Genomic DNA, 24,231 nt, shown 5'->3' with positions numbered 1-24,231 from the left:
TGGAGGAAAATATAGGTGGTCTGATTAGCAAGTTTGCAGACGACACTAAGATTGGTGGAGTAGCAGATAGTGAAGGGGACTGTCAGAGAATACAGCAGAATATAGATAGATTGGAGAGTTGGGCAGAGAAATGGCAGATGGAGCTCAATCCGAGCAAATGCGAGGTGATGCATTTTGGAAGATCCAATTCAAGAGCGAACAATACAATAAATGGAAAAGTCCTGGGGAAAATTGATGTCCAGAGAGATTTGGGTGTTCAGGTCCATTGTTCCCTCAAGGTGGCAACGCAGGTCAATAGAGTGGTCAAGAAGGCATACGGCATGCTTTCCTTCATCGGACGGGGTATTGAGTACAAGAGTTGGCAGGTCATGTTACAGTTGTATCAGACTTTGATTCGGCCACATTTGGAATACTGCGTGCAGTTCTGGTCGCCACATTACCAAAAGGATGTAGATGCTTCGGAGAGGGTGCAGAGGAGGTTCACCAGGATGTTGCCTGGTATGGAGGGCGCTAGCTATGAAGAGAGGTTGAGTAGATTAGGATTATTTTCATTAGAAAGACGGAGGTTGAGGGGGGACCTGATTGAGATGTACAAAATCATGAGAGGTATAGACAGGGTGGATAGCAAGAAGCTTTTTCCCAGAGTGGGGCATTCAATTACACGGGGTCACGAGTTCAAAGTGAGAGGGGAAAAGTTTAGGGGGGATATGCGTGGAAAGTTCTTTACGCAGAGGGTGGTGGGTGCCTGGAACGCGTTTCCAGCGGAGGTGGTAGACGCGGGCACGATCGCGTCTTTTAAGATGTATCTAGACAGATACATGAATGGGCAGGAAGCAAAGAGATACAGACCCTTAGAAAATAGGCGACAGGTTTAGATAGAGGATCTGGATCGGCGCAGGCTTGGAGGGCCGAAGGGCCTGTTCCTGTGCTGTAATTTTCTTTGTTCTTTTTTCTTTATTTACAGCACAGAGACAGGCCATTCTGCCCAAGTGCCGGTAGTTCCAATGAGCTTACTCGAACCCTACTTCATCTAATCCTATCAGCAAATCCCTTGAATTGTTTCTGCTTCATTTAATCATTTAGTTTGCTGTTAAATGTAACAATGTTCATCAGCTCAAGTGCTGTTAAAGCAGGGTAAAGAAGTTTCCCCTGAGTTATTTATTTAATGTATTACTGACTATTTCATATTCACAGCTTTGAACTCCACCACAAGTGGGAAACATCTCTACCTCTACCCGAACGAAACCCTTCATATTATTCAATGCTTCTATTAGGTGACCACTCAGAGAAAAGAGCTCAGGCTTGTTCAATAGTATGAACTCCTGTGGAACATATAGCTCGTTTTGCATTTATGGAATAAATACTGTATCTCAGTCTGAAACTGTATGACTTTTTAGATTGGCATATAATGTGTAGCTCAGGCTGCAATAAATAACTGAGACAATATCTTTCACTCTAACACTATAGTTTTGTGGAGTGCTATGTGATTTGTCATTCAGTCTGTTCTGATAGAATATATAATGTTACCTTTAAGTCTGAGGCAATGGGGGGTTGGTTACGGGGTCCGGGGCTGTGTTGTCCATTGGGGGCGGTTGGAGCTTTGAGGGCGTCCCTCCATGGGGAACAGGAAGCCCGAGCAGGAGGACCCCCCGCAGCCTGTAAGAAAGACGCCTGGTATTACCAGGGGAGGCGGTGGCGTACTGGTATTGTCACTGGCCTAGTAACCCAGAGACCCAGGGTATTGCTCTGGGGACATGGGTTCAAATCCCACCACAGCAGAAGGTGGAATTTGAATTCAATTAATAAATCTGGAATTAAAAAGCGAGTCTAATGATGGCCATGAAACCATTGTCGATTGTTGTAAAACCCCATCTGGGTCACTAATGTCCTTTAGGGAAGGAAATCTGCTGTCCTTACCTGGTCTGGCCGACATGTGACTCCAGACCCACAGCGATGTGGTTGACTCTTCCATACCCTCTGAAATGGCCCAGCAAGCCACTCAGTTGTATCTAACCACTATGAAGTCAATAAAAACAGCACTGTGGGTGTACCTACCCCACATGGACTGCAGCGGTTCAAGAAAGCAGCTCACCACAACCTTCTCAAGGGTAATTAGAGATGGGTAATAAATGCTGGCCTGGCCAGCGATGCCCACATCCCATGAATGAATAAAAAAAACAGGCAGGGTTCTTGGTGCCTTTGCCGCACTGCCTCCCCGCGCTCAAGCCACCCAAGGTCAAAATACCCGCAGCGGAGAGAGGAGGCCCATAAGTGGCAGTTAATTGGCCAATTAAGGGCCTTGATTGGCCTCGGGCAGACAGGCTGTTTCTCCCCACCGCCGTTCCGTGTAATATTGCAGTGGGTGTGGGAGGGGGTCAGAAAATTTGCATCAGATTGGAAGTTGGCAGATGTTGCACTGCTTTTCAGGAAAGGAGGGAGAGAGAAAACTGTGAACTACAGGTCAGTTAGCCTCACATCAGTCATTGGGAAAATGCAGGAAGTCTGAACAATGCACTGAGAAAAGCATTCAAACAAGTCAACATGAGTTTACTGAAGGGAAATCTTGTTGACAAATTTATGAGAGTTTTTTGAGGATATAACGAGTAGGGTAAAGGGAAACCAGTCGTATTCCTGGATTTCTGAAAAACATTCAGCAAGGTGCCACACAAAAGGTTGACAGGGAAGATAATGACTCATGGAATTGGGGGTAATATATTAGCATTGATAAAGGATTGGTTAATGGATAGGAAGCAAAGACTGGGTATAAACAGATTGGCAGGCAGTGAATAATGGAGTGTTGCAAGGATAAGTGCTGGAGTCTCAGCTATTTACAATCTAAATTAATGACTTCAATGAAGAGACAGAGAGTAATGTATCTAAGTTTGCTGATGATACAAAGGTAGGTGCAAAGGGAAGCTGTGGGAGGACATAGAGAGGCTGCAAAGAGATATAGACAAGTTCAGTGAGTGGGCAAGAAGATGGTAGATGGAGGAGAATGTAGGGAAGTGTGACGTTCTTCACTTTGGTCATAAGAATAGAAAAGTAGAATATTTGATAAAAGGTGTGAAACTTGTAAGTGTTGGTGTTCAAAGAGACTTGAGTGTTCTTGTACAAGGAATACAGAAAGCTAGCATGCAGGTACAACAAGCAATGAGGAAGGCAAATGGCGTGTTGGCCTTTATTGCGAGGGGATTAGAATACAGCAATAAAGAAGTGAGTTACAATTGTACAGGATTTCGGTGAGACCACATCTGGAATACAGTGTGAAGTTTTGGTCTGCACACTTAAGAAAGGATAGATGTGCATTGGAGGCGGTGCAGCAAATGTTCACTAAATTAGTCCCTGGGATGAGGGGAGTGTCCTATGATGAGAGGCTGAGTAAATTGGGCCTATACACTCGAGTTTAGAAGAATGAGAGGTTCTCTCATTGAAACATACAAAATTCCGAAGGGGCTGGATAGGGGAGACACTGAGAGATTGTTTCTGCTGGTCGGAGAATCTAAAACATGGGGACACAGTCCCACGATAAGGAGCTGATCATTTAGAACTGAGATGAGGAGAAATTACTTCACTCAAAGGGTTGTGAATTTTCTACTCCAGAGGATTGTGGATGCTCCATCATTGAATACATGTAAAGCTGCGATAGACAGATTTTTGATCTCTCAGGGAATCAGGGGGTAAGGCGAGCAGGCGGGAAAGTGGAATTGAAGCCTAAGATCATCCATGATGGTACTGAATGGCAGAGCAGGCTCCACGGGCCACATGATCTACTCCTGCTCCTATTTTGTGTGTTTTTATGTTCTGACTACTTCTGCTGTCGGCGATTGTGGAATTGATGTCTCTGCTGTCTGTGACTGATACTGTACTTACTGTGTGTGAGGAGCTGGCTGCACTTCCTCTTGTGTCGAGGAATCACTACATTTATTCAGCTTCCTTCAAGTATTTCCCTGTAGAATTCAGGAAGAGGTGTGGTAGAAGATACAAAAGTGACCAAAACAATTTTTCAATGAATAATCATTGTGAACAATCACAAAGGAAACCCAGCAATACAAATAGAGTCAGTGTCTGATTCCACTGCAGTCCTGCAGCCCCCAGCTACTGCATACCAGGGGCTTTGGCCATTTTACAAGAATTAAATGACATCCAGAAACAATCCACTGGGCCATGAATGGGACTGACCGACGGAGCAGGGACTTTCACACAGGTCAGATTTCCAGTTCCCGCTCCCATGGTCTAACCATTCAAATGAAACCAAACAGCCGCTGTTTAAAATGTGTCCTTCACACTTCTCACCTGGTGCCTATAATAGATTCACTTTGTCTTACTCCCCACATCCTGACCGTCCGCTTCTGTTTCCACACTTCACTGTCCAATAACAGTAAACTGTGGGAACAGGCTATATTGCTCTCTTTGCGCTGGCAAATGGGCCGAATTGCCTCATTCTGTGCCGGAAATTTTCTATGTTTCAGGTTGAATTGTTGCAGAAATCTGCGCCTGCGCTCCCCTCTCTCAGCACTGCCTGTGGGCGGAAGAAGATGGTTTCAAACAGGCGCCAATGGAGAGATCCCGGTCCTAGGGGAGGGAAGCAAACAGCAGCCTCCTTCCAGCAGCACATCGCTTTGGGAGCGTGTCCGCAGATGGACTCAGAGATCAGCATCGAGTCCGGGGTCAAGATCAGAGGGAGGCGGGGGCTGTTTGTAAGAGGCGGAGTGGAGCTGGAAACGGTCCGGGAACATGGAGTGAGTGGCGAGGCCAATCTCCAGTTGTGTGTGGACAAGGGGATGGAGACAGAATGTGAAGGAACTGACTGTAGTGGAGTGAAACACTGACAATATTTGTGCTGCTGGGGTTCTTTTGCGGTATCCATAATGATTATTATTTGAGAGATTAAATTAATCAAAATTCTGTATCTTCGATCTACCTGTATTTCAGTTATAAACATACTTTTGTTTAAACAGACAAATGATTGAATGAACCAGGTAACGGGATGTTTCCTCCACCCAAGTTACAAGGAAGAGTGTCACCAGCTCCATCTCACACACAGTCTGTACATTATCACTCACAGAGCACAGAGACACATTTTCAATCCATCAATCAAACAGAACAGGAGAGACAGACGTTGTTTCCACCCCAACTCAGTACCACTGACAGGTAGATACATAAATCCCAGTCCAAATTCTCATCCACTATCAAATTATCAGTGTGTCAATCCCACATAAGAGCAACCTCAGCTGCAAATTAAATACACATAGAAATGACACATGGTTCCTGTTTCAAAGTTACAGAAATAACCTCAATAATGTACTCTGAGATTCAAGTTAAATACCAGCCCAATATTTACACAGGTTATGAGTTTATAATCAGTATTAATTTAGTTTAGTTTGGAGATACAGCACTGAAACAGGCCCTTCAGCCCACCGAGTCTGTGCCGACCATCCACCCCCATTTATACTAATCCTACACTAATCCCACATTCCTACCACATCCCCATCTATCCCTGCCACCGACCTATATTAGGGGCAATTTTTCATGGCCAATTTACCAACCAACCTGCAAGTCTTTTGGCTTGTGGGAAGAAACCGCAGCACCCGGAGGAAACCCACGCAGACACAAGGAGAACTTGCAAACTCCACACAGGCAGTACCCAGAATTGAACCCGGGTCACTGGAGCTGTGAGGCTGCAGTGCTAACCACTGCGCCACTGTGCCGCCCATCATGTTTCTACACATATACATTGGACTCAAGTCCAAATCTCAAGTGCATAATCAGATTGAGAGATTCTGAAATATCGTATAACCTGAGATACAAACTCAGATTCCAGTTTAAAACTCATCCGGATTGTGAAACTAAAAGATACAATATAAATTTGATTAGTATAGTTTGAGCTATAAATTACGTACCAGTCCTAAAACCTCATATAGTGTCAGATGGAAGATACTGCAAAATTCCAGACTGAGCTCATTTTACACACAAGTCCAATATTCTCCCTCAGACTGAATGGCACTAATCAAATTGATTAGTACAGCCTGAGTTACAATTGCACACCAATCCTGTATCAGATTGTAGGATACATTATCTTTCACTATTGTGTTCACAGTGACAGATATTTAATACTAAGCAAAACCTGAAATATATTGTCTGATTAAAACCTATCACATCAGTGGCCTGTTGCTGTGCTGACATTTTATGTGGAATAAATCCAGACTTGCCATCAGTCCCAGGGACGGAAAATTATATAATGAAACCCACACTCACACAGAGTACCAGATACTGACAGATAGATAGTGATGCTGAAACACATGCTCAGTGCCAGATGCTGAAAGATATCGGTTGATTAATGCACTCACTCACAGTACCTCAGCCTGAGTCATCTAAAGCAACCTAACACACAAATAGTAGCACTGAGAGATTGAGAAAGAGTCCAAAACTCACATAGAGTACCAGACACTGACAGATACAAACTGAAAACTACACACACATGGATATAGGATTGGCTAACTCACAGGAAACAGAGAGTGGGGATAAATGGGGCATTTTCAGATTGGCAAACTGTAACTAATGGATTGTCACAGGGACCAGTGCTGGTGCCTCAACTATTTATGGTCTATATTAATAACTTGCATGAAGGGACTGAGTGTACTGTTGCCAAATTTATGGGTGGCACAAAGATAGATAGGAAAGAAAGTTGTGAGGAGGACATAAAGTGTCTGCAAAGAGATATAGATGGGTTATGTCAGTGGGCAAAAGTTTGGCAGATGGAGTATAATATGGGAAAATGTGAGATTGCCTACTTCGGCAGGAAGAATAGAAAAAGAATATTACTTACATAGCGAGACTGCAGAATGCTGCTGTACTGAGGGATCTGGGTGCCAGGTACATGATTTACAAAAAAGTTAGCATGAAGGTATAGCAAGTAATTAGGAAGGCAAATGGAATGTTGGCGTTTTTAGTAAGGGGAATGGAGTATAAAAGTAGGGAAGTTTTGCTGTAACTGTACAGTGCATTAGTGACATCCCAACTAAAGTACTCCAGACAGTTTTGGTCTCCTTACTTAAGGAGGGATATACTTGCATTGGAATCAGTTCAGAGAATATTCACTAGAATAATTCCTGGGATGAAGGGTTGATTTATGCGAATAAATTGAGCAGATTGGGCCTTTACTCACTGGAGTTTAGAAGATTGAGAGGTGATCTTATTGAAATCTATAAGATTCTCAGTGGACTGGACAAGTAGATGCTGGGAAGATGTTTCACCTTGTGGGGGAATGTAGAATTAGGGGCCACAGTTTCAAGATAAGCGGTCTCCCATTCAAGAAGGAGGTGAGGAGGAATTTCTCCTCTCAGAGGGTTGCTCATCTTTGGAATTCTGTTCTCCAGAGGACTGTGGAGGCTGGGTCATTGGATATATTCAAGGCTGTGATGGACAGATTTTTTGATGTACAAGGGTGTCATTGGTCAATGGGCGCAGGCAGGAAAGTGGAATTAAGGCCTCAATCAGAACAGGCATGATCTTATTGAATGGCAGAGCAGGATTTATGGGCCACATGGCCTTCTGGAAGCGATCCTGAGTGTCATTGTCGATATCTGCCCTTGGTGACAGGAGGTTCCCAAGGTATGAGCAGTGATCCACATTGTCCAGTGATTCGCCGAGGATCTTAATAGTCGGGGGCAGTGTCGGGGAGCAGGCTGGCAGAGGACCTTAGCTTTCCGGATGTTTTGCTTTAAGCCAATTCTTTCATACGCCTCCATGAATGCATCGATGAGGGTTTGAAGCTTGGCCTCTGAGTGTGCGCATATGCAAGCACTGTCATCATACTGCAGCCCGATGACAGATGTTGGAGTGGCCTTGCTTCAGGACTACAGGCAATGTAGGTTCAATAGTTTCCCATTCTTCCTGTCCAGTAGATCTGCTTACACGAACTAAAGAACAGCTGATGGGCTGAAAGAGTGCAGGAAATACAGCAACTTGCTGACAGCCACGACATGTGTGGATTCTTCAGCACCATCAAGACCATTTATGGCCCAAATTACCAAGGACCTACCCTACTGAGAGTAAAGAATGGAGTGACACTGATCACGGTCAGAGAGGCAGTCAGCACTCGTTGGAAGTAGCACTTTGAAGATCTCCTCAATCGCAACTCAGTCCTTGATGCAAGTGCCCTTGACCGCATTCCACAGCTTGTTACCCACCATGACGTCAGCACAATCCCAGCCCAACAGAAATTGAAAAGGCAATCTAACAGCTAAAAAAAAAATGAAGGCCACTGGCATAGATGGAATTCCCTCTGAAAATCTAAAATACGACAGAGAAGAACACTTAACACAAATACATGGTCTCATTTCCCTCAGCTGGAAGGACGAGAGCATGCCAGGGATCTCTGAGATGCCGTCATTGTGATCATCACCAAAAATGGTGACAAGACCGACTGTGGTAACTACAGAGGGGTATCCCAGCTGTTCACCACAGGGAAGGCCATCACAAGAGTCCTTCTCAACTGTCTCCTCCCCGTAGCTGAAGACCACCTACTGGAATCACAATGTGGATTCTGTCCATCAAGAGACACAGTGGACATGATCTTCACAGCAAGACAACTCCAAGAAAATGTAGGGAACAGCAGCAACCTTTCGACCTGGTCTTCTCTGACCTGACAAAGGCCTTCGACTCTGCCAACCAGGAGGGATTATGGAACGTCCTCCTCAAATTTGGCTGCCGGAAAAATTCGTCACCAACCTCCAACGACTGCATGATGACATGCAAGCTGTAATCCTTCCCAACGGGCCTACCACTGACCCAATCCCAATGCAAACTGGGGTCAACTAAGGCTGTCATCGCACCAACGCTCTTTTCCATCTTCTTGCCACAACACTCCGCCTCAACTCCTCACATTCAAACACAGCAACAGAGACTGACAGATACAGAATGGATGTCATACTCAAACACAGTACCAGAGTCTGACAGAGTGGCGCAGTGGTTACCAATTCAGCCTCACAGCTCCAGGGACCCGGGTTCGACTCGGGGTACTGCCTGTGCGGAGTTTGCAAGTTCTCCCTGTGACCGCGTGAGTTTTCGCCGGGTGCTCTGGTTTGCTCCCACCCCCGAAAGACTTGCAGGTTGATCGGTAAATTGCCCCTAGTGTAGGTTGGGATTACTGCAGGGTTAGTACAAACAAAGGAATTCATGACAACGCTATTTCATCGGACACATCATCAGGATGCGCCGCGGTGCGCAAATGCGCAGACGGTCTGATGCCCCCTGCGCGTGCGCTGCGGTCCGGATGAGCAGAACCGCATTGCCCATGCGCAGACGCGCGCACACAGTACGCGCATGCGCACACAGCCTCCACATCTCTGCGCATGCGCTGCGGACCGGCCCGTCTGAACCGATGTGCGCATGCGCAGATTACGTCATCGCGTTATTTCGTCTGCCTCGCCGACGCGCCAGTTTGGCCTCTGCGAATGCGTCAAAGCTTCGGCGCGACTTTTTGAAAGTGGAAGGAAGGGAGGTTTCGCCGGGCATTTTTTCGCATTTTATCTGAATTATTTATTCGCTTTGGAGACTTGCTTCATTTTTATTTGACACAGGTGATTGTTCCAAGGTAAGTTGCTCTGCCTTTGTTAGTTGCTCTGAAAACATTTCCATTGTCTGGGCCACCGCGTGTTCTCCAGTCCCTGTTGTGAGTTGCTCTGAAAACATTTCCATTGACTGGGCCACCGCATGTTCTCCAGCCCCTGTTGTGAGTTGCTCTGAAAACATTTCCATTGGCTGGGCCACCGCATGTTCTCCAGTCCCTGTTGTGAGTTGCTCTGAAAACATTTCCATTGTCTGGGCCACCACATGTAGCAGGATGAAGGCACAGTGACTGTGATTTCTGGCGCCAAACAGTACACACTGCAGATACATGATGGCCAGGCTACCTGCAGCTGCATCTTCTCCATTCAGACTTTGTTGCCCTGCAAACATGCTGTTGTTGTGCAGAGGCATCTGGGTCTGCCTTTGGACAGGCTCGCCCCCAATTGTCGCTGGCGTGCATCTCTGACACCAACGACGACAGGCATGGCTGCTGCCATTGTGATTACGGAGGAACAGCCACAGCCCCTCAGCCACAATGAAAAATACCGCTTGCTTTCAGATCAATTGCACCAGCTACAACAGGCCGTTCTGCAGAGTGGAACGGCAGCATTCATGAGGAGATTGGACTGGCTGCGGCAACAGACTCTCCGCTGGCAGCAAGGACTGGCTGATGAGATGGAGCCATTTACTATGCCCAACAATTGCCCGGAAGCACCTTCGGATGGAGTTGGCCGCGCGCTGGACATCAGTTACGTGTTACAAACCCTGGATCCTGAGCGTCTCACGCCCTGGCCTAATGATCTGATGGACCATACATATGCCTGCCTGTTCAAATCTCCACTTCCCCTACCTGCGGTACCCTCTCCTTGCTGTTCAGTTACACAGTCACCTGCTCCTACACCCATCAGGGAAGTGCACATGGACACACAGTTACCTGCTCCTACACCCATCAGGGCAGTGCACATGGACACACAGTTACCTGCTCCTACGCCCATCAGGGCAGTGCTCATGGGCACACAGTTACCTGCTCCTACACCCATCAGCGCAGTGCTCATGGGCACACAGTTACCTGCTCCAAAACCCATCAGGGCAGTGCTCATGGACTCACAGCCACCTGCTTCCCCATCCGACGTTGAAACAACCGTGCAGAGCCTTGTGACACTCCGCGATTTGCCAGTTGCTGCCTGTCAAGCAGAGAGGGCGTCCAAAGGGGTCAAGCACTTGGGGAACATTCAGCAAGAAGAGACTGAGCACTAAAAGAAACAAGCATGCCTTGTCCAGTGGTAGCAGAAATGTGAATGCTCTTGCTGTGAACACAACTGGTGATAGTAGTAGTCAGGATTAAATGGGAATGGATGGAAAGACGTACGAGTAACATAACCACTGGCAGGGAACTGCTGGGCTAAATGGCCAGCTACATGTTCATAGCCCAAAAGAAATGTGCTTCTTTTCCAGCACCCTCACATCATTCGTGTTTTCCCTGAGAGCAGCATTGAACCATCACGAGATAGGGGCAGTAACATCATCCTGCCTCCTACAGCTGAGGTGGGTACTACATGATTCATTGGCGGTGTTATCAGTACATGCCTTTACCGCAGAACACAAAGCATGCTCAGCAGTAATTTCATTGGAGGGAGGGAAGCTCTGACACTGATGTTCTTTCCTTATTTTCTTTCATGTAAAATGTGTCCTTGAGAAAACAATCCTTGACACTTAAGGACTGTATTCAAGCAAAGGAGGCAGTGCGGGAAAGGTTGCAAGGATGTGCTGATTCCTGCATCTGAGGTGGGTAATAAGTGCTTCATTGGCGACGTTATCAATTTGTGCCTTCACTGCAGAACTTAAAAAGGTGTGCACAACAGTAATTTCAGTGGATGGAGGGAGGCAAGCTCTGACTCTGATTTGCTTTATTTCTTTTCATGTAAAACATGCCGTCGAGAAAACAATCCTTGAGACTTAAGGTCAGCATTCAAGCAACGAAGGCAACTGGATCATGCTGCGGAGCTCATCACGATGTAGAAAGGTACATTGCATTTATGGATGAATTGGGAATGCACATTGGGATGCGCTTGGGGAACATTCACCAAGAATAGACTGAGCTCAGACTCTTGTGACTTTTCCTTCTTCACATGGACAATACAGTAGTGGAATAGAGAGCCAAGCGTTCATTCACCACAAGGCTCTCCAGGAACAATCTCTTTAGCTGTGCATAGCAGAGACTCGGCCTGTCTGTCTAACGGGAATGCTGGACACAACACTCATGTATCCACGCACAGCAGTTCCTCGCATACTTAATGAACTTAATAAAACTTTTCAGTAATTAAACCCAGAATTGTTGAGGTTTTGTTTTGCATGCTATTTCCCCGACTTTGCAACTGCACTTCAGATATTCAACTATGGTGGGGGTGTAGAGGGAGGGGTGGGTGAAGAGGGGGAGGGGTGTGGAGAGCGGGGAGGGGTGGGGAGAGCGGGGAGGGGTGGGGAGAGGGAGCATGCAAAATGCAGGGACCATACAGTTGCAATGCCTGAAGTACTGTGGAGAAGTAGAGAAAGCAACTGGGTAGGGGAGAAAGCAACTGGATTGGGCAGCCGCAGCTGGAGGGAACGGCTGAATGGAGAGGGCCGGAAGCGAGAGGCCGTAGAGAGCCGCGGGGAGCGAGCGTGCGAAGACCTTGGTGTCACCGGGTCCAGGGACTGGCCAGTAAGTCTTTTGCTGTTGTGTTTATGGCGCATGCACAGAAAAAGGCACTCCTCTTCCGTTCCGCTGCTCCCCCCTCACTCTCTCCCCTTCCTCCCACTCCCCCAGCTCTCTCCCTCCCCCCTTCCTTACCTCTCCCTATTTCTCTCCCCCTCTCCCTCTTTCTCTCCCCCTCCCCCTCTCCCTCTTTCTCTCCCCCTCTCCCTCTTTCTCCCCCTCCCCATTCCTTACCCCTCCCTCTCCCTCTTTCTCCCCCTTCCTTACCCCTCTTTCTCCCCCCCTCCCTCTTTCTCCCCCTCTCCCTTCCCCCCCCCCTCGCCCCCCCGGCACCGCTGCCACTGGTGTCAACGCGCTGCTCTCCCCGGCCCCCGCGCTGCTGTCCCCGGCCCCCGCGCTGATCTCCCCGCACCCGCGGTGCTCTCCCCGGCCCCCGCGCTGATCTCCCCGGCCCCAGCGCTGCTCTCCCCGGCCCCCGCGCTGATCTCCCCAGCCCCCGCGCTGCTCTCCCCGGCCCCCGCGCAAATCTCCCCGGCCCCCGCGCTGATCTCCCCGGCCCGCTCCACTCTCTCACTCCTGCCATTGTATTCTGCCACGTGTTTGTCAGGTTTCATCTCTGTGATTCTTTGAGCAGCGCCATCTTTAGTCCTGGCAGCTGCTTCAGTCGCAAGCTGTGACGTTTTCGTGGCACATGCTGTATTTGCGCATGTGCCAAAACAGCGCCACCTACCGATCGCGTTGTCAACAATTGCGGTCCCAAATTATAGTATTGCAATATGAACCCATTGTGACATCACTCCCAATCACCCAATCACAATCTTTGCTTTCCCCCATCCCTCATTAGCATAGAGCTGTTGGATTGTCTATTTGATCCGCACTCAGAAGGGATTTGCTTTATTTCTGTGTCTGAAATTGAATCTGAAGATGGTTGAGGAGAAGAAGAAAGCAGCTGCTAAGAAGGGCGCCAAGAAAACTGTGAGTAAACCGTCAGCAAAGGGCGGCAAGAGGCGGAGAAAGTCGAGGAAGGAGAGTTACTCCATCTACGTCTGCAAAGTGATGAAGCAGGTTCATGGCCTTTTGGCTCAGATCAAGTGTAGTATCTGTTCTTATCAGTGCTTCTTTGATTGAGAAGAGACCATGATCATTGCCTTTTGATCCTGGGCAAGCTTTGAGTAAAATGGCTAAAACCAATTTTCGAGCTTCGGGCCAGGGAGTGCGCAACACCGTTCGGGTGGTCGTGAAGGACAAGGAAGGAGATGCACCGGTCGATCGCACCTTCTTCATCAAGAAAATTCTCTCCGATTGCTGCGGATTTCAAGCGACGGACGTCTTCTGCCTGCAGAATTTCCCCAGCAGTGGATACTTCGACGTGACGTTCCAGAACATGGCGGGATGCATCAAGTTCCTGAAGGCTTTCAAGGAGAAAGGGGACCGGGCGCCACTATCGATCCTCACAGCGGAGCCACTCTTCACGCTTCCGTCACAACGGGACCAGGTGGTGACGATTCACCTCGACAACCCCCATGTTCCGGTGGTGGATGTACTCACCTTTCTCGCCAGGTACGTCGAGGTGGCCGGCAGCAGCACTGATGTCAAGGACCCCTTTGGGATCTGGACCAGCAAGTGGCAGGTCAAGGTGACCTTGAAGGTAGATCCCAGTGGAGCCATCATCCACCCTACCTTAATCTTCGCTATCGGGGGAAGTCGAGGCTTCTTGGTCTACGCTGGGCAGCCCAGAGCTTGCCGCACCTGTGGCAAATCTGGTCACATGGCAGCCAACTGCAGCACGGTTGTTTGCAAGAACTGCAAGGAGGAAGGCCATCAGACCAAGGACTGTAAGCAGACTAAGTGTTGCAACTTGTGCGGTGCAGCAGGCCATCTCTACAAGACCTGCCCCAAACGTTGCCTCAGCTATGCTCAGGCGGCAAGGTCCAAGGATAGTCCGGGAGAAGGTTCGACGAAGGCGTCCGCTGTTCAAAAGGAGAAAGGCAACTTTCTCTGCAGTGAGGAACTTCAACCTGAGAAGGAAGGGGAGGCAGCTGAAACCAACGACCCAGCACCTACCCAGCGCCCGGAAACCCCTCCTCCACAGACAGAATCAATGGAGGAGGAGGCAGCAGATGGACAAACAGGTCAGTGGCAAGTGATCCAGAGAAAAACCACAAAGAAAAACATCCCAAAGCCACCACCCAAACCAGTGGCAAGAGGAGGCTCTCTTCTGAATCAGACTTCAACAACTCCTCTTCACTGGACGGGGAAATGCTGGAACGACAGCCCCTTCAAAAGAGGCGGCAGAACTCCGAGATGGATGATAAGGCATCCCAGCCCCCGGGCACTGGAAGCTGTGATGGGCCCGGCGTGCCCCAACCCCAATGCCCCACACGTAATGACGTGGCCAACGCATCTCAGCTCCGGGACACCGGGAGCAAAGACACATCTGGCGCACCTGAGCTCCGGGAGACCGGGAGCTGTGATGTTTTCGAGGAGGAACAGATGGAAGCAGCTGAGGACAAGCCAATCCTCTCTGCCTACAAGATCCCCCGCGATGTCACCCGAGCGGCACAAACACTGCATGAAAAATCAGGAGGGGTTTCTGAGCCCAACCAACGTGAAACTGCTTGCGCACACGATGGGCATGCAGGAACATCCCGAAGGGCTGGGACTAGCGAGGACAAATGGTATGGGAAGCAACAACTAATTTTTAGTAAAATCTGTGTGTAAGAATTGCTTCCATTAATGTGCGTAGCATTAAATCTACTACGCGATGTGTTTCAACCTTGGATTTCCTTGCCAAGGTCAAAGCTGACCTACTGTTTCTGCAGGAGTGTGGAATACCACACCTCAGCACCTACAGGCAGTGGTCGCGATGGTGGTCCCACGGGCCATCGATCTGGTCGGGGGGTAATGACTGTCGTTCCTCCGGCCTGGGTATTCTGCTGCGGGGAGGTAACTTCACCATCTCCGAAGTTAAGGAGGTGGTGGGCGGCTGCCTCCTCGTAGCAGACGTGATGTACAACAACGCTCCACTCCGTTTGATCAACGTGTACGCCTCGGTACAACGCAGCGAGCGGCTGACCGTCTTCCAGCAGCTCCCAATGCTGCTGGCGACGTCCAGGCCGGTCATCCGAGGCGGTGACTTCAACTGCATCATCGATGCGGCTGGACGATCCGGCAGTGACGACAGCAAACTGGACGCTACGTCCAGATTCCTAATAGAAACAGTTAAAGATGCCAAACTGCACGACGTCTTCAGCAAACCTGCAGACGGAGCGCAGCGCAGATACACATGGTCAAGATCGGACGGGTCTGCCCGTTCCAGGATTGACTTCCTCTTTGTGTCCCGTGCTGTCACGGTCGGATCCACCGACGTCAAGCCGGTGTTCTTCTCCGACCACTGCCTCTTACTGGCCGACTGTCACTTACAGGACGACCAGCGGGTTGGCAGAGGGCCGTGGAAGCGCAATGCGACACTGCTGACGCCAGAGAACGTTGAGGAACTCAAAAGGGATTACAAAGGTTGGAGGACCGTGAAACCCCTCTTTGAGTCTCCAGTTCACTGGTGGGAAGCAATTAAGGAGAACATCAAGAGGTTCTTCATCCACAAAGGTGTTCAGAAGGCGAGAGAGAGACAGCGGGAACTGTCCCGACTCCAGAAAATTATGCAAAATCTACTCCGGTTGCAATCAATGGGGGTCGAGGTCAAGGAGGACCTCCAAGAGGTGAAGAGCCAGCAGGCCTCGCTCTTTGCCAAGGAGGCCTCCAAGATCCTCTTCCGGTCCAGAGTCCGCTCCATCGAGCAGGACGAGACGTGCTCGCGTTACTTCTTCCAAAAGGTACACGGAGAGAGCTCTGTTATCAGCAGCCTGAAGGAAGAAGATGGCTCGGTAACGTCTTCGCAGTCCGACATACTAAGGATCAGCAAATCCTTTCATGCTGGGCTGTATGACGCGAAGCCCACAGACAGCAGAGCCTCCCAGTCCTTCCTGTCATCCATCACAGATGTCTTAGATGACAGCAGGAGGGAGAGACTGGACAAGCCGCTAACTCAGGACGAGCTGACAAAGGCCGTCGAGTCTTTCGAGACGAGAAAAACTCCCGGGAGCGACGGCTTACCGGTCGAGTTGTACTCGGCCCTGTGGGACTGGGTCGGCCCGGACCTGCTGGAAGTATACGAGAGTATGCTCCTGACCGGCAGCATGTCAGAGTCCATGAGAAAAGGCATCATCACCCTCATTTACAAGCAGAAGGGGGAGAGGGTAGAAATCAGAAATTGGCGGCCCATCTCACTGCTTAATGTTGATTACAAGATTCTGTCCAAAGTCATAGCCAGTCGAGTCAAGTCTGCTCTGGAGTTGGTGATTCAACCCGATCAGACCTGTACTGTACCCGGCAGGAAGATCTCTGATAGTCTCGCGCTACTCAGGGATACGATCGCCTACGTACAGGACAGGAGGGTGGACACCTGCCTCATCAGCCTGGAACAGGAGAAGGCTTTTGACAGGATATCGCACATCTACATGATGGACGTGCTTTCCAAAATGGGGTTTGGGGAGAGAATCTGCAATTGGATCCAACTGCTCTACACAAACATCAGTAGCGCAGTCTCAATCAACGGGTGGGAATCGGAAAGTTTCCCGATCAAATCTGGAGTTAGACAGGGCTGCCCTCTGTCCCCGGTCTTGTGTGTTTGCTGTATTGAACCCTTTGCTGAGTCTATTAGGAAGGATGCGAGCATAAGAGGGGTGCCAATCCCAGGCTGCGGAGGCACTCAGGTCAAAACCTCCCTGTACATGGATGACGTTGCCGTTTTCTGCTCGGATCCGCTGTCCGTGCGCAAACTGATGAGCATCTGCGACCAGTTCGAACTGGCCTCGGGAGCCAAAGTCAACCACGGCAAGAGCGAGGCCATGTTCTTTGGCAACTGGGCTGACCGATCCTTTGTCCCCTTCACCGTCAGGTCAGATTACCTGAAGGTGCTGGGGATATGGTTCGGAAGGGCCGGTGCGTGCACCAAAACATGGGAGGAGCGAGTAGCCAAGGTCCGACAAAAGTTGGGTATGTGGGGGCAGCGATCTCTCTCCATTGTGGGTAAGAACCTTGTCATCAGGTGCGAGGCGCTCACGTTGTAGCTCTACGTGGCGCAGGTCTGGCCCATACCCCACTCCTGCGCCGTGGCAGTCACCCGAGCCATTTTCCGCTTCGTCTGGGGATGTAAAATGGACCGGGTCCGGAGGGACACGATGTTCAAATCTCTGCACAAGGGCGGGAAAATGTACCCAACGTGGCCCTCATCCTGATGACCACCTTCGTGTGCGGCTGCATCAAGCTGTGTGTAGATCCCCAGTACGCAAACTCCAAGTGTCACTACGTGCTGAGGTTCTATCTGTCCCCGGTGTTGCGAAGGATGGGCCTGGTCACATTGCCGCGGAACGCTCCATGCAGTTGGGCGGTGCCGTACCACCTATCCTTCGTGGAGCAGTTTCTGCGGGAAAACACCTTTGACCACCGGTCCATCAGGCAGTGGTCTGCACGGAATGTCCTCAAGGCCATACGGGAAAAGGAAACGGTGGATCCTGTCGGATGGTTCCCCGAGCAGACCGTCAAAGTCATTTGGCAGAAAGCCTCATCACCAAAACTTTCAAACAAGACGTAGCTTGGCTGGTGGTGAGAATGGCCCTCCCCGTCAGATCCTTCCTGCACACCCAATGTCTCGCCCCCTCCACACAGTGCCCCCGCGTTGGCTGTGGTGGGGAAGTTACAGTCGCACACCTCCTCCTGCAATGGGCCTTTGCAAAGCAGGTGTGGAAAGAGATGCAGTGGTTTTTGTCAAGGTTCATCCCAAGCAGCTCTGTAACACAGGAGTCTGTGCTCTACGGGCTGTTCCCAGGGACGCACACCGAGACAAACATCAACCGCTGCTGGAGGACTATCAATTCGGTGAATGACGCCCTTTGGTCTGCCCGAAACTTGCTGGTCTTCCAGCGCAAAGAGTTGTCCACCACCGAATGTGGCAGACTGGCACATTCCAAGGTCCAGGACTACGTGCTGAGGGACGCACTAAAGCTTGGTGCAGCCGCAGCAAAGGCTCAATGGGGAAAGACCACAGTGTAAGGTTCCCCCACCAAGCTGGACTGAGGGGCTGGGTCCATGGGAAACCCCTCGAACTGTATCGTTAATATTCTCAATTGCTGTAAATGTAAAACTGTAATTGACATGACAATTGTGAAACGGAAGGGTTGGGAAGAAACTCATGACAGTATTGAAGGAAACTGATGTCCCTTGCAATGTTTGAATTTTTTGTTTCTGTTTGGAAACTGTTTGGCAAAGTAATTTTGACAGATTTTTATGAATAAAGTATATTTTGGAAAAAAAAAGCAGGTTCACCCCGACACCGGCATCTCCTCCAAGGCCATGAGCATCATGAACTCGTTTGTGAACGATATTTTCGGGCGCATCGCGGGTGAGGCTTCCCGCCTGGCCCATTGCAACAAGCGCAAAACCATCAGCTCCCGGGAGATCCAGACCGCCGTGCGCCTGCTGCTGCCCGGGGAGCTGGCCAAGCACGCCGTGTCGGAAGGGACAAAGGCGGTGACCAAGTACACCAGCTCCAAGTAAAACTGCACAATGGACTGAATAACATCCCAAACACAACGGCTCTTTTAAGAGCCACCCACAATCTCTCTGAAAAAGCTACAACATCATCTCTCTGGTTTTGATTTGTTTTGTTTTTTTATACGAAGAGTCTGGAACTTTCTAATTGCCTTTCTGATCTCTTTTAATCCCATGGATTCTGGGTGATTCAGTTTCACTGTCTGTGAGATCTTTGTGTCTCTACTTAATAATGCCGTGTAAATTAATTACTGATCACTGAGCCCATGTTCGCTTTGATCTCGGACTATTCTCCATCCTTTTTGAAACAGTCTGTAAGCCGCGGCAGAAAGTCTCATTCACAGCATTCTGGAAGCGGATACATTTCAGGTCAATCTTTGTCAAGATACCGCATCACTGATTCTAGATTGAACCTATTTGTGGGAGACAAAAGCGGAGAGAAAGTGTTTTACTGTCGGGAGTTGAAATGTGAGTCTGAGGTTTCCAACAACAGCGGGGTTTCTAGATAATGTACTTATTAATTATTGAGGCCGAGCTTGAACAAGAGAAGCAAGTGACTGAGAACAGATGTCAGCTTTTATTGACGAAATAGTACAATAGCGAAAATGAACGCGTCCGAGATCAAAGCGAACATGGGGTCAGTGATCAGTAATTAATTTACACGGCATTAAGTAGAGACACAAAGATCTCAACAGTGAAAGTGAATCACCCAGAATCCATGGGGTTAAAAGAGAGATCAGAAAGGCAATTAGAAAGTTCCAGACTCTTCATAAAAAAATAACAAATCGATACCATCGAGATGATGCAGCTTTTTCAGAGAGATTGTGGGTGGCTCTTAAAAGAGCCGTTGTGTTTGGGATGTTTTTCAGTCTATTGTGCAGTTTTACTTGGAGCTGGTGTACTTGGTCACCGCCTTTGTCCCTTCCGACACGGCGTGCTTGGCCAGCTCTCCGGGCAGCAGCAGGCGCACGGCGGTCTGGATCTCCCGGGAGCTGATGGTGCTGCGCTTGTTGTAATGGGCCAGGAGGGAAGCCTCACCCGCGATGCGCTCGAAAATATCTTTCACAAACGAGTTCATGATGCTCATGGCCTTGGAGGAGATGCCGGTGTCGGGGTGAACCTGCTTCATCACTTTGTAGATGTAGATGGAGTAACTCTCCTTCCTCGACTTTCTCCGCTTCTTGCCGCCCTTTGCTGACGGTTTACTCACAGTTTTCTTGGCGCCCTTCTTAGCAGCTGCTTTCTTCTTCTCCTCAACCATCTTCAGATTCAATTTCAAGCACAGAAATAAACCAAACCCCTTCTGAGTGCGGATCAAATCGACAATCCCACAGCTCTATGCTAATGAGGGATGGGGGAAAGTAAAGATTGTGATTGGATGATTGGGAGTGATGTCAAAACGGTTTTATATTGTAATTCTCTAATTGGTGTCTCCCGCCATCCAATCAGAATAAATATTTGCAACCAATCACAAACACCCTTACTGCAATCCGTAAGTATATTTCACAAAGACTCTCTCCAGTCCCAGTTTATAGTAAAACAGTCACTCCCTGTGTAAAGCTCCCTGGAAATGCCCTGGATGTTGTTGGGAGGACACTTATTGACTGATTCTGTGTCGTTGTGTCTCTGCTATTGCATGTGAGTGTGCAATTAATTCCGTTTATTTTTACTTTCTGCTACTGTGTTTGAGTGTTTTATGTAATTTGGTAGCTCTCAGTCTCTGGTTCCGTGTCAGTGCGCCATTTTCCCACACTCTCTTGGCCAGTCTGGACATAGCAGTGGAAGCCTTTCCCATGTGCTTGTTGACTTCTGCATCGGGAGACAGGTTACTGGTGATAGTTGAGCCTGGATAGGTAAACTCTTGAACCACTTCCAGAGCGTGTTCGCCCATATTGATGGATGGAGTATTTATAATGTCCTGTCCCATGATGTTCGTTTTCTTGAGGCTGATGGTTAGGCCAAATTCGTTGCAGGCAGCCGCAATGCTGTCAATGAGTCTCTGCAGACACTCTTCAGTGTGGGATGTTAATGCAGCATCGTCAGCAAAGAGGAGTTCCCTGCTGCGGACTTTCTGTACTTTGGTCTTCGCTATCAGACGGGCAAGGTTGAACAAACTGCCATCTGATCTTGGAGGAAAATTCCTTCTTCTGAAGACTTGAACGCATGTGCGAACAGCAGGGAGAAGAAGATTCCAAACAGTGTAGGTGCGAGAACACTGCTATGTCCAGACTGGGCAAGTGAGTGTGGGGAAATGGCACACTGACACGGAACACAAAAGTCCAAGTATATCAAGCCTGTGTCATCAGTACATTGCTCTACGGCTGCGAGGCCTGGAAAACGTATGTCAGCCAAGAGCGACGTCTGAATACATTCCATCTTTGCTGCCTCTGGAGAATCCTTGGCATCAGGTGGCAGGACCGTATCTCCAACACAGAAGTCCTTGAGGCGGTCAACATCCCCAGCATATACACCCGACGGAGCCAGCGGCGCTTGAGATGGCTTGGCCATGTGAGCCGCATGTAAGATGGTAGGATCCCCAAGGACACATTGTACAGCAAGCTCGTCACTGGTATCAGAACCACCGACCATCCATGTCTCCACTTTAAAGCCGTTTGCAAACACGACATGAAGTCCTGTGACATTGATCACAAGTCGTGGGAGTTAGTTACCAGTGATCGCCAGAGCTGGTGGACAGCCATAAATGCGGAGCTAAAGTGTGGTGAGTCGAAGAAACTTAGCAGTTGGCAGGAAAAAAGACAGAGGCTCAAGGGGAGAGACAACTGTGTAACAGCCCCGACAACCAATTTTATCTGCAGCACCTGTGGAAGAGTCTGTCACTCTAGAATTTGCCTTTATAGCCATTCCAGGCGCTGCTTCACAAACCACTGACAAGCTCCAGGCGCTTACCCATTGTCTCTCGAGACAAAGAGGCCAAAGAAGAAGAAAAGAAGTCTCCGGTGCTGTGTGGATTCATTCTGTACCTACCAGACTCTGGTACTGTGAGTGTGACATCCATTCTGTATCTGTCAGTCTCTGGTACTGTGAGTGTGACATCCATTCTGTATCTATCAGACTCTGGTACTGTGAGTGTGACATCCATTCTGTATCTGTCAGACTCTGGTACTGTGAGTGTGACATCCATTCTGTATTTGTCAGTCTCTGGTACTGTGAGTGTGACATCCATTCTGTATCTATCAGACTCTGGTACTGTGAATGTGACATCCATTCTGTATCTGTCAGTCTCTGGTACTGTGAGTATGAGGAGATGAGGTGGAGTGTTGTGGCAAGGATGATGGAAAAGAGCATTGGTGCGATGAGACAGCCTTGCTCGACCCCAGTTTGCATTGGGATTGGGTCAGTGGTAGGTCCGTTGGGAAGGATTACAGCTTGCATGTCATCATGCAGTCGTCAGAGGATGATGATGAATTTTTCTGGGCAGCCAAATTTGAGGACGTTCCATATCCCTCCTGGTTGGTAGAGTAGAAGGCCTTTGTCAGGTCACAAAAAAACAGGTATAAAGGTTGCTGCTGCTCCCTACATTTTCTTGGAGTTGTCTTGCTGTGAAGATCATGTCCATTGTGCTACTTGATGGACAGAATCCACATTGTGATTCTAGTAGGAGCTCTTCAGCCACGGGGAAGAGGCAGTTGAGAAGGACTCTTGTGATGGCCTTCCCTGTGGCGGACAGCAGGGATACCCTTCTGTAGTTACCACAGTCAGTCTTGTCACCTTCTTTAAAGATGATCACTATTACAGTGTCTCGGAGATCCCCTGTCATGCTCTCCTCCTTCCAAATGAGGGAAATGAGACCATGTATTTGTGTCAAGAGTGCTTCTCTGCCCGATTTTAGAATTTTCATGGGAATTCCATCTATGCCAGCGGCCTTATTGTTTTTTAGCTGTCAGATGGCCTTTTCAATCTCTGTCAGCCTGGGATTGTGCTGACAGCATGGTGGGTAGCATGCTGTGGAATGCGGTCAAGGGCACTCGCATCAAAGACTGAGTCACGATTGAGGAGATCTTCAAAGTGCTCCTTGCAACGATTGCAGACTGCCTATCTGTCCTTGATCAGTGTCACTCCATTCTTTTGCTCTCAGTGGGGTAGGTCCTTGGGTACGTGGGCCGTGAATGGTCTTGACTGTGCTGAAGAATCCACACATGTCGTGGCTGTCAGCTAATTTTTGTTGTTCCAGTGTTCTTTCAGCCCATCAGCTGTTCTTTAGGTCGCATGTGTAGATCTACTCTACAGGACGAGTGGGAAACTATTCAACCTATGTTGCCTCCAGTCCAGATGTAAGGCCACTCCAACCTCTGTCATCAAGCTGCAGTATGCTGACGACGCCTGTGTATGCGCACACTCAGAGGCCAAGCGTCAAACCCTGATCAATTCATTCACGGAGGTGTATGAAATAATTGGCCTTAAGCAAAACATCCAGAAGACAATGGTCCTCTACCAGCCTGCTCCCCGACACTGCCCCTCGACTATCAAGATCCACAGCGAACCACTGGGCAATGTGTTTCACTGCTCATACCTTGGGAACCTCCTGTCACCAAGGGCAGATATCGACAATGACACTCAGCATCACGTCTAGTGTGTCAGCGTAGCCTTCAGTCCTCTGAGGAAAAGAATGTTTGATGACAAAGAACTCAAATCAGACACCAAGCTCTTGGTTGACATGGCTGCAGTGTTACCTGCCCTCCTGTATGTGTCAGAAACATGGACACTGTACAGCAGACATCTCAAAGCCCTGGAGAGATATCACCGGTGGTGATTCCGCAAGATCCTGCAAATTCAGTTGCAGGACAGGCGCTGCAATATCAGTGTCCTCTCTCAGGCCAACATCCCCAGTATCCAGACACTGGTCATGACTAGTCAGTTATGTTGGACGGGCTACATCATCCCCATGCCTGACGCCAGAGTCCCAAAACAAGCTTTCTACTCTGAACTCCATCAGGGCAAGAAGCTACCAGGAGGGCAGAGGAAACATTACAAGAATTTCCTTCAAGACATCCTGAAAAGCGCTGACATCTGCACTGATTCGTGGGCATCGCTTGCCTGAGACCACCCAAAATGGAGAAGAAGCATCCGCGAAGGTGCCAGCCAGTTTGAAATTCGTCGACATGCCCAGGAAGCAACCAAATGCAAACAGTGGAAGGAGTATTTGGAAATTGGAGAATCCCATTCACCGACTTCACCAAGCACCATCTGCCCCACCTGTGGCCGAGTGTGTGGATCAAGAATTGGACTATTCAGTTACCTAAGGACCCACAACCCTGGAGTGGAAGAAAGCCATCCTCATTCCCGAGGGACTTCCGAAGAAGAAGTTTAGTGTGACATCCATTCTGCATCTGTCAGTC

General features: G+C 49.0%; 2 protein-coding genes and 1 pseudogene across 2 annotated transcripts; 2 read left to right on the top strand and 1 right to left on the bottom strand.

The window, feature by feature from the left end:
* The first annotated feature begins 10,053 nt into the window (after nucleotides 1-10,053).
* On the top strand, nucleotides 10,054-18,880 carry LOC137366433 (histone H2B 1/2-like). Its single transcript, XM_068028286.1, has 3 exons — nucleotides 10,054-10,152; nucleotides 13,148-13,330; nucleotides 18,644-18,880. The coding sequence occupies exons 1-3, from the start codon at nucleotides 10,054-10,056 to the stop codon at nucleotides 18,878-18,880; spliced, it is 519 nt and encodes a 172-aa protein (XP_067884387.1).
* On the top strand, nucleotides 13,327-13,435 carry LOC137366440 (U2 spliceosomal RNA; annotated as a pseudogene).
* An 877-nt stretch (nucleotides 18,881-19,757) lies between the features above and the next one.
* Nucleotides 19,758-23,996, bottom strand: LOC137366432 (histone H2B 1/2-like). Its single transcript, XM_068028285.1, has 2 exons — nucleotides 23,865-23,996; nucleotides 19,758-20,135 (listed from the first exon to the last, which is right to left on the bottom strand). The coding sequence occupies exons 1-2, from the start codon at nucleotides 23,994-23,996 to the stop codon at nucleotides 19,758-19,760; spliced, it is 510 nt and encodes a 169-aa protein (XP_067884386.1).
* Nucleotides 23,997-24,231: the final 235 nt, after the last annotated feature.

The sequence above is a fragment of the Heterodontus francisci genome, unplaced genomic scaffold (assembly GCF_036365525.1).
Source record: "Heterodontus francisci isolate sHetFra1 unplaced genomic scaffold, sHetFra1.hap1 HAP1_SCAFFOLD_88, whole genome shotgun sequence".
Lineage (NCBI taxonomy): Eukaryota > Metazoa > Chordata > Chondrichthyes > Heterodontiformes > Heterodontidae > Heterodontus > Heterodontus francisci.
The sequence above is the reverse complement of the archived record's forward strand: the minus strand, read 5'-3'. Positions and strand labels throughout refer to the sequence as shown.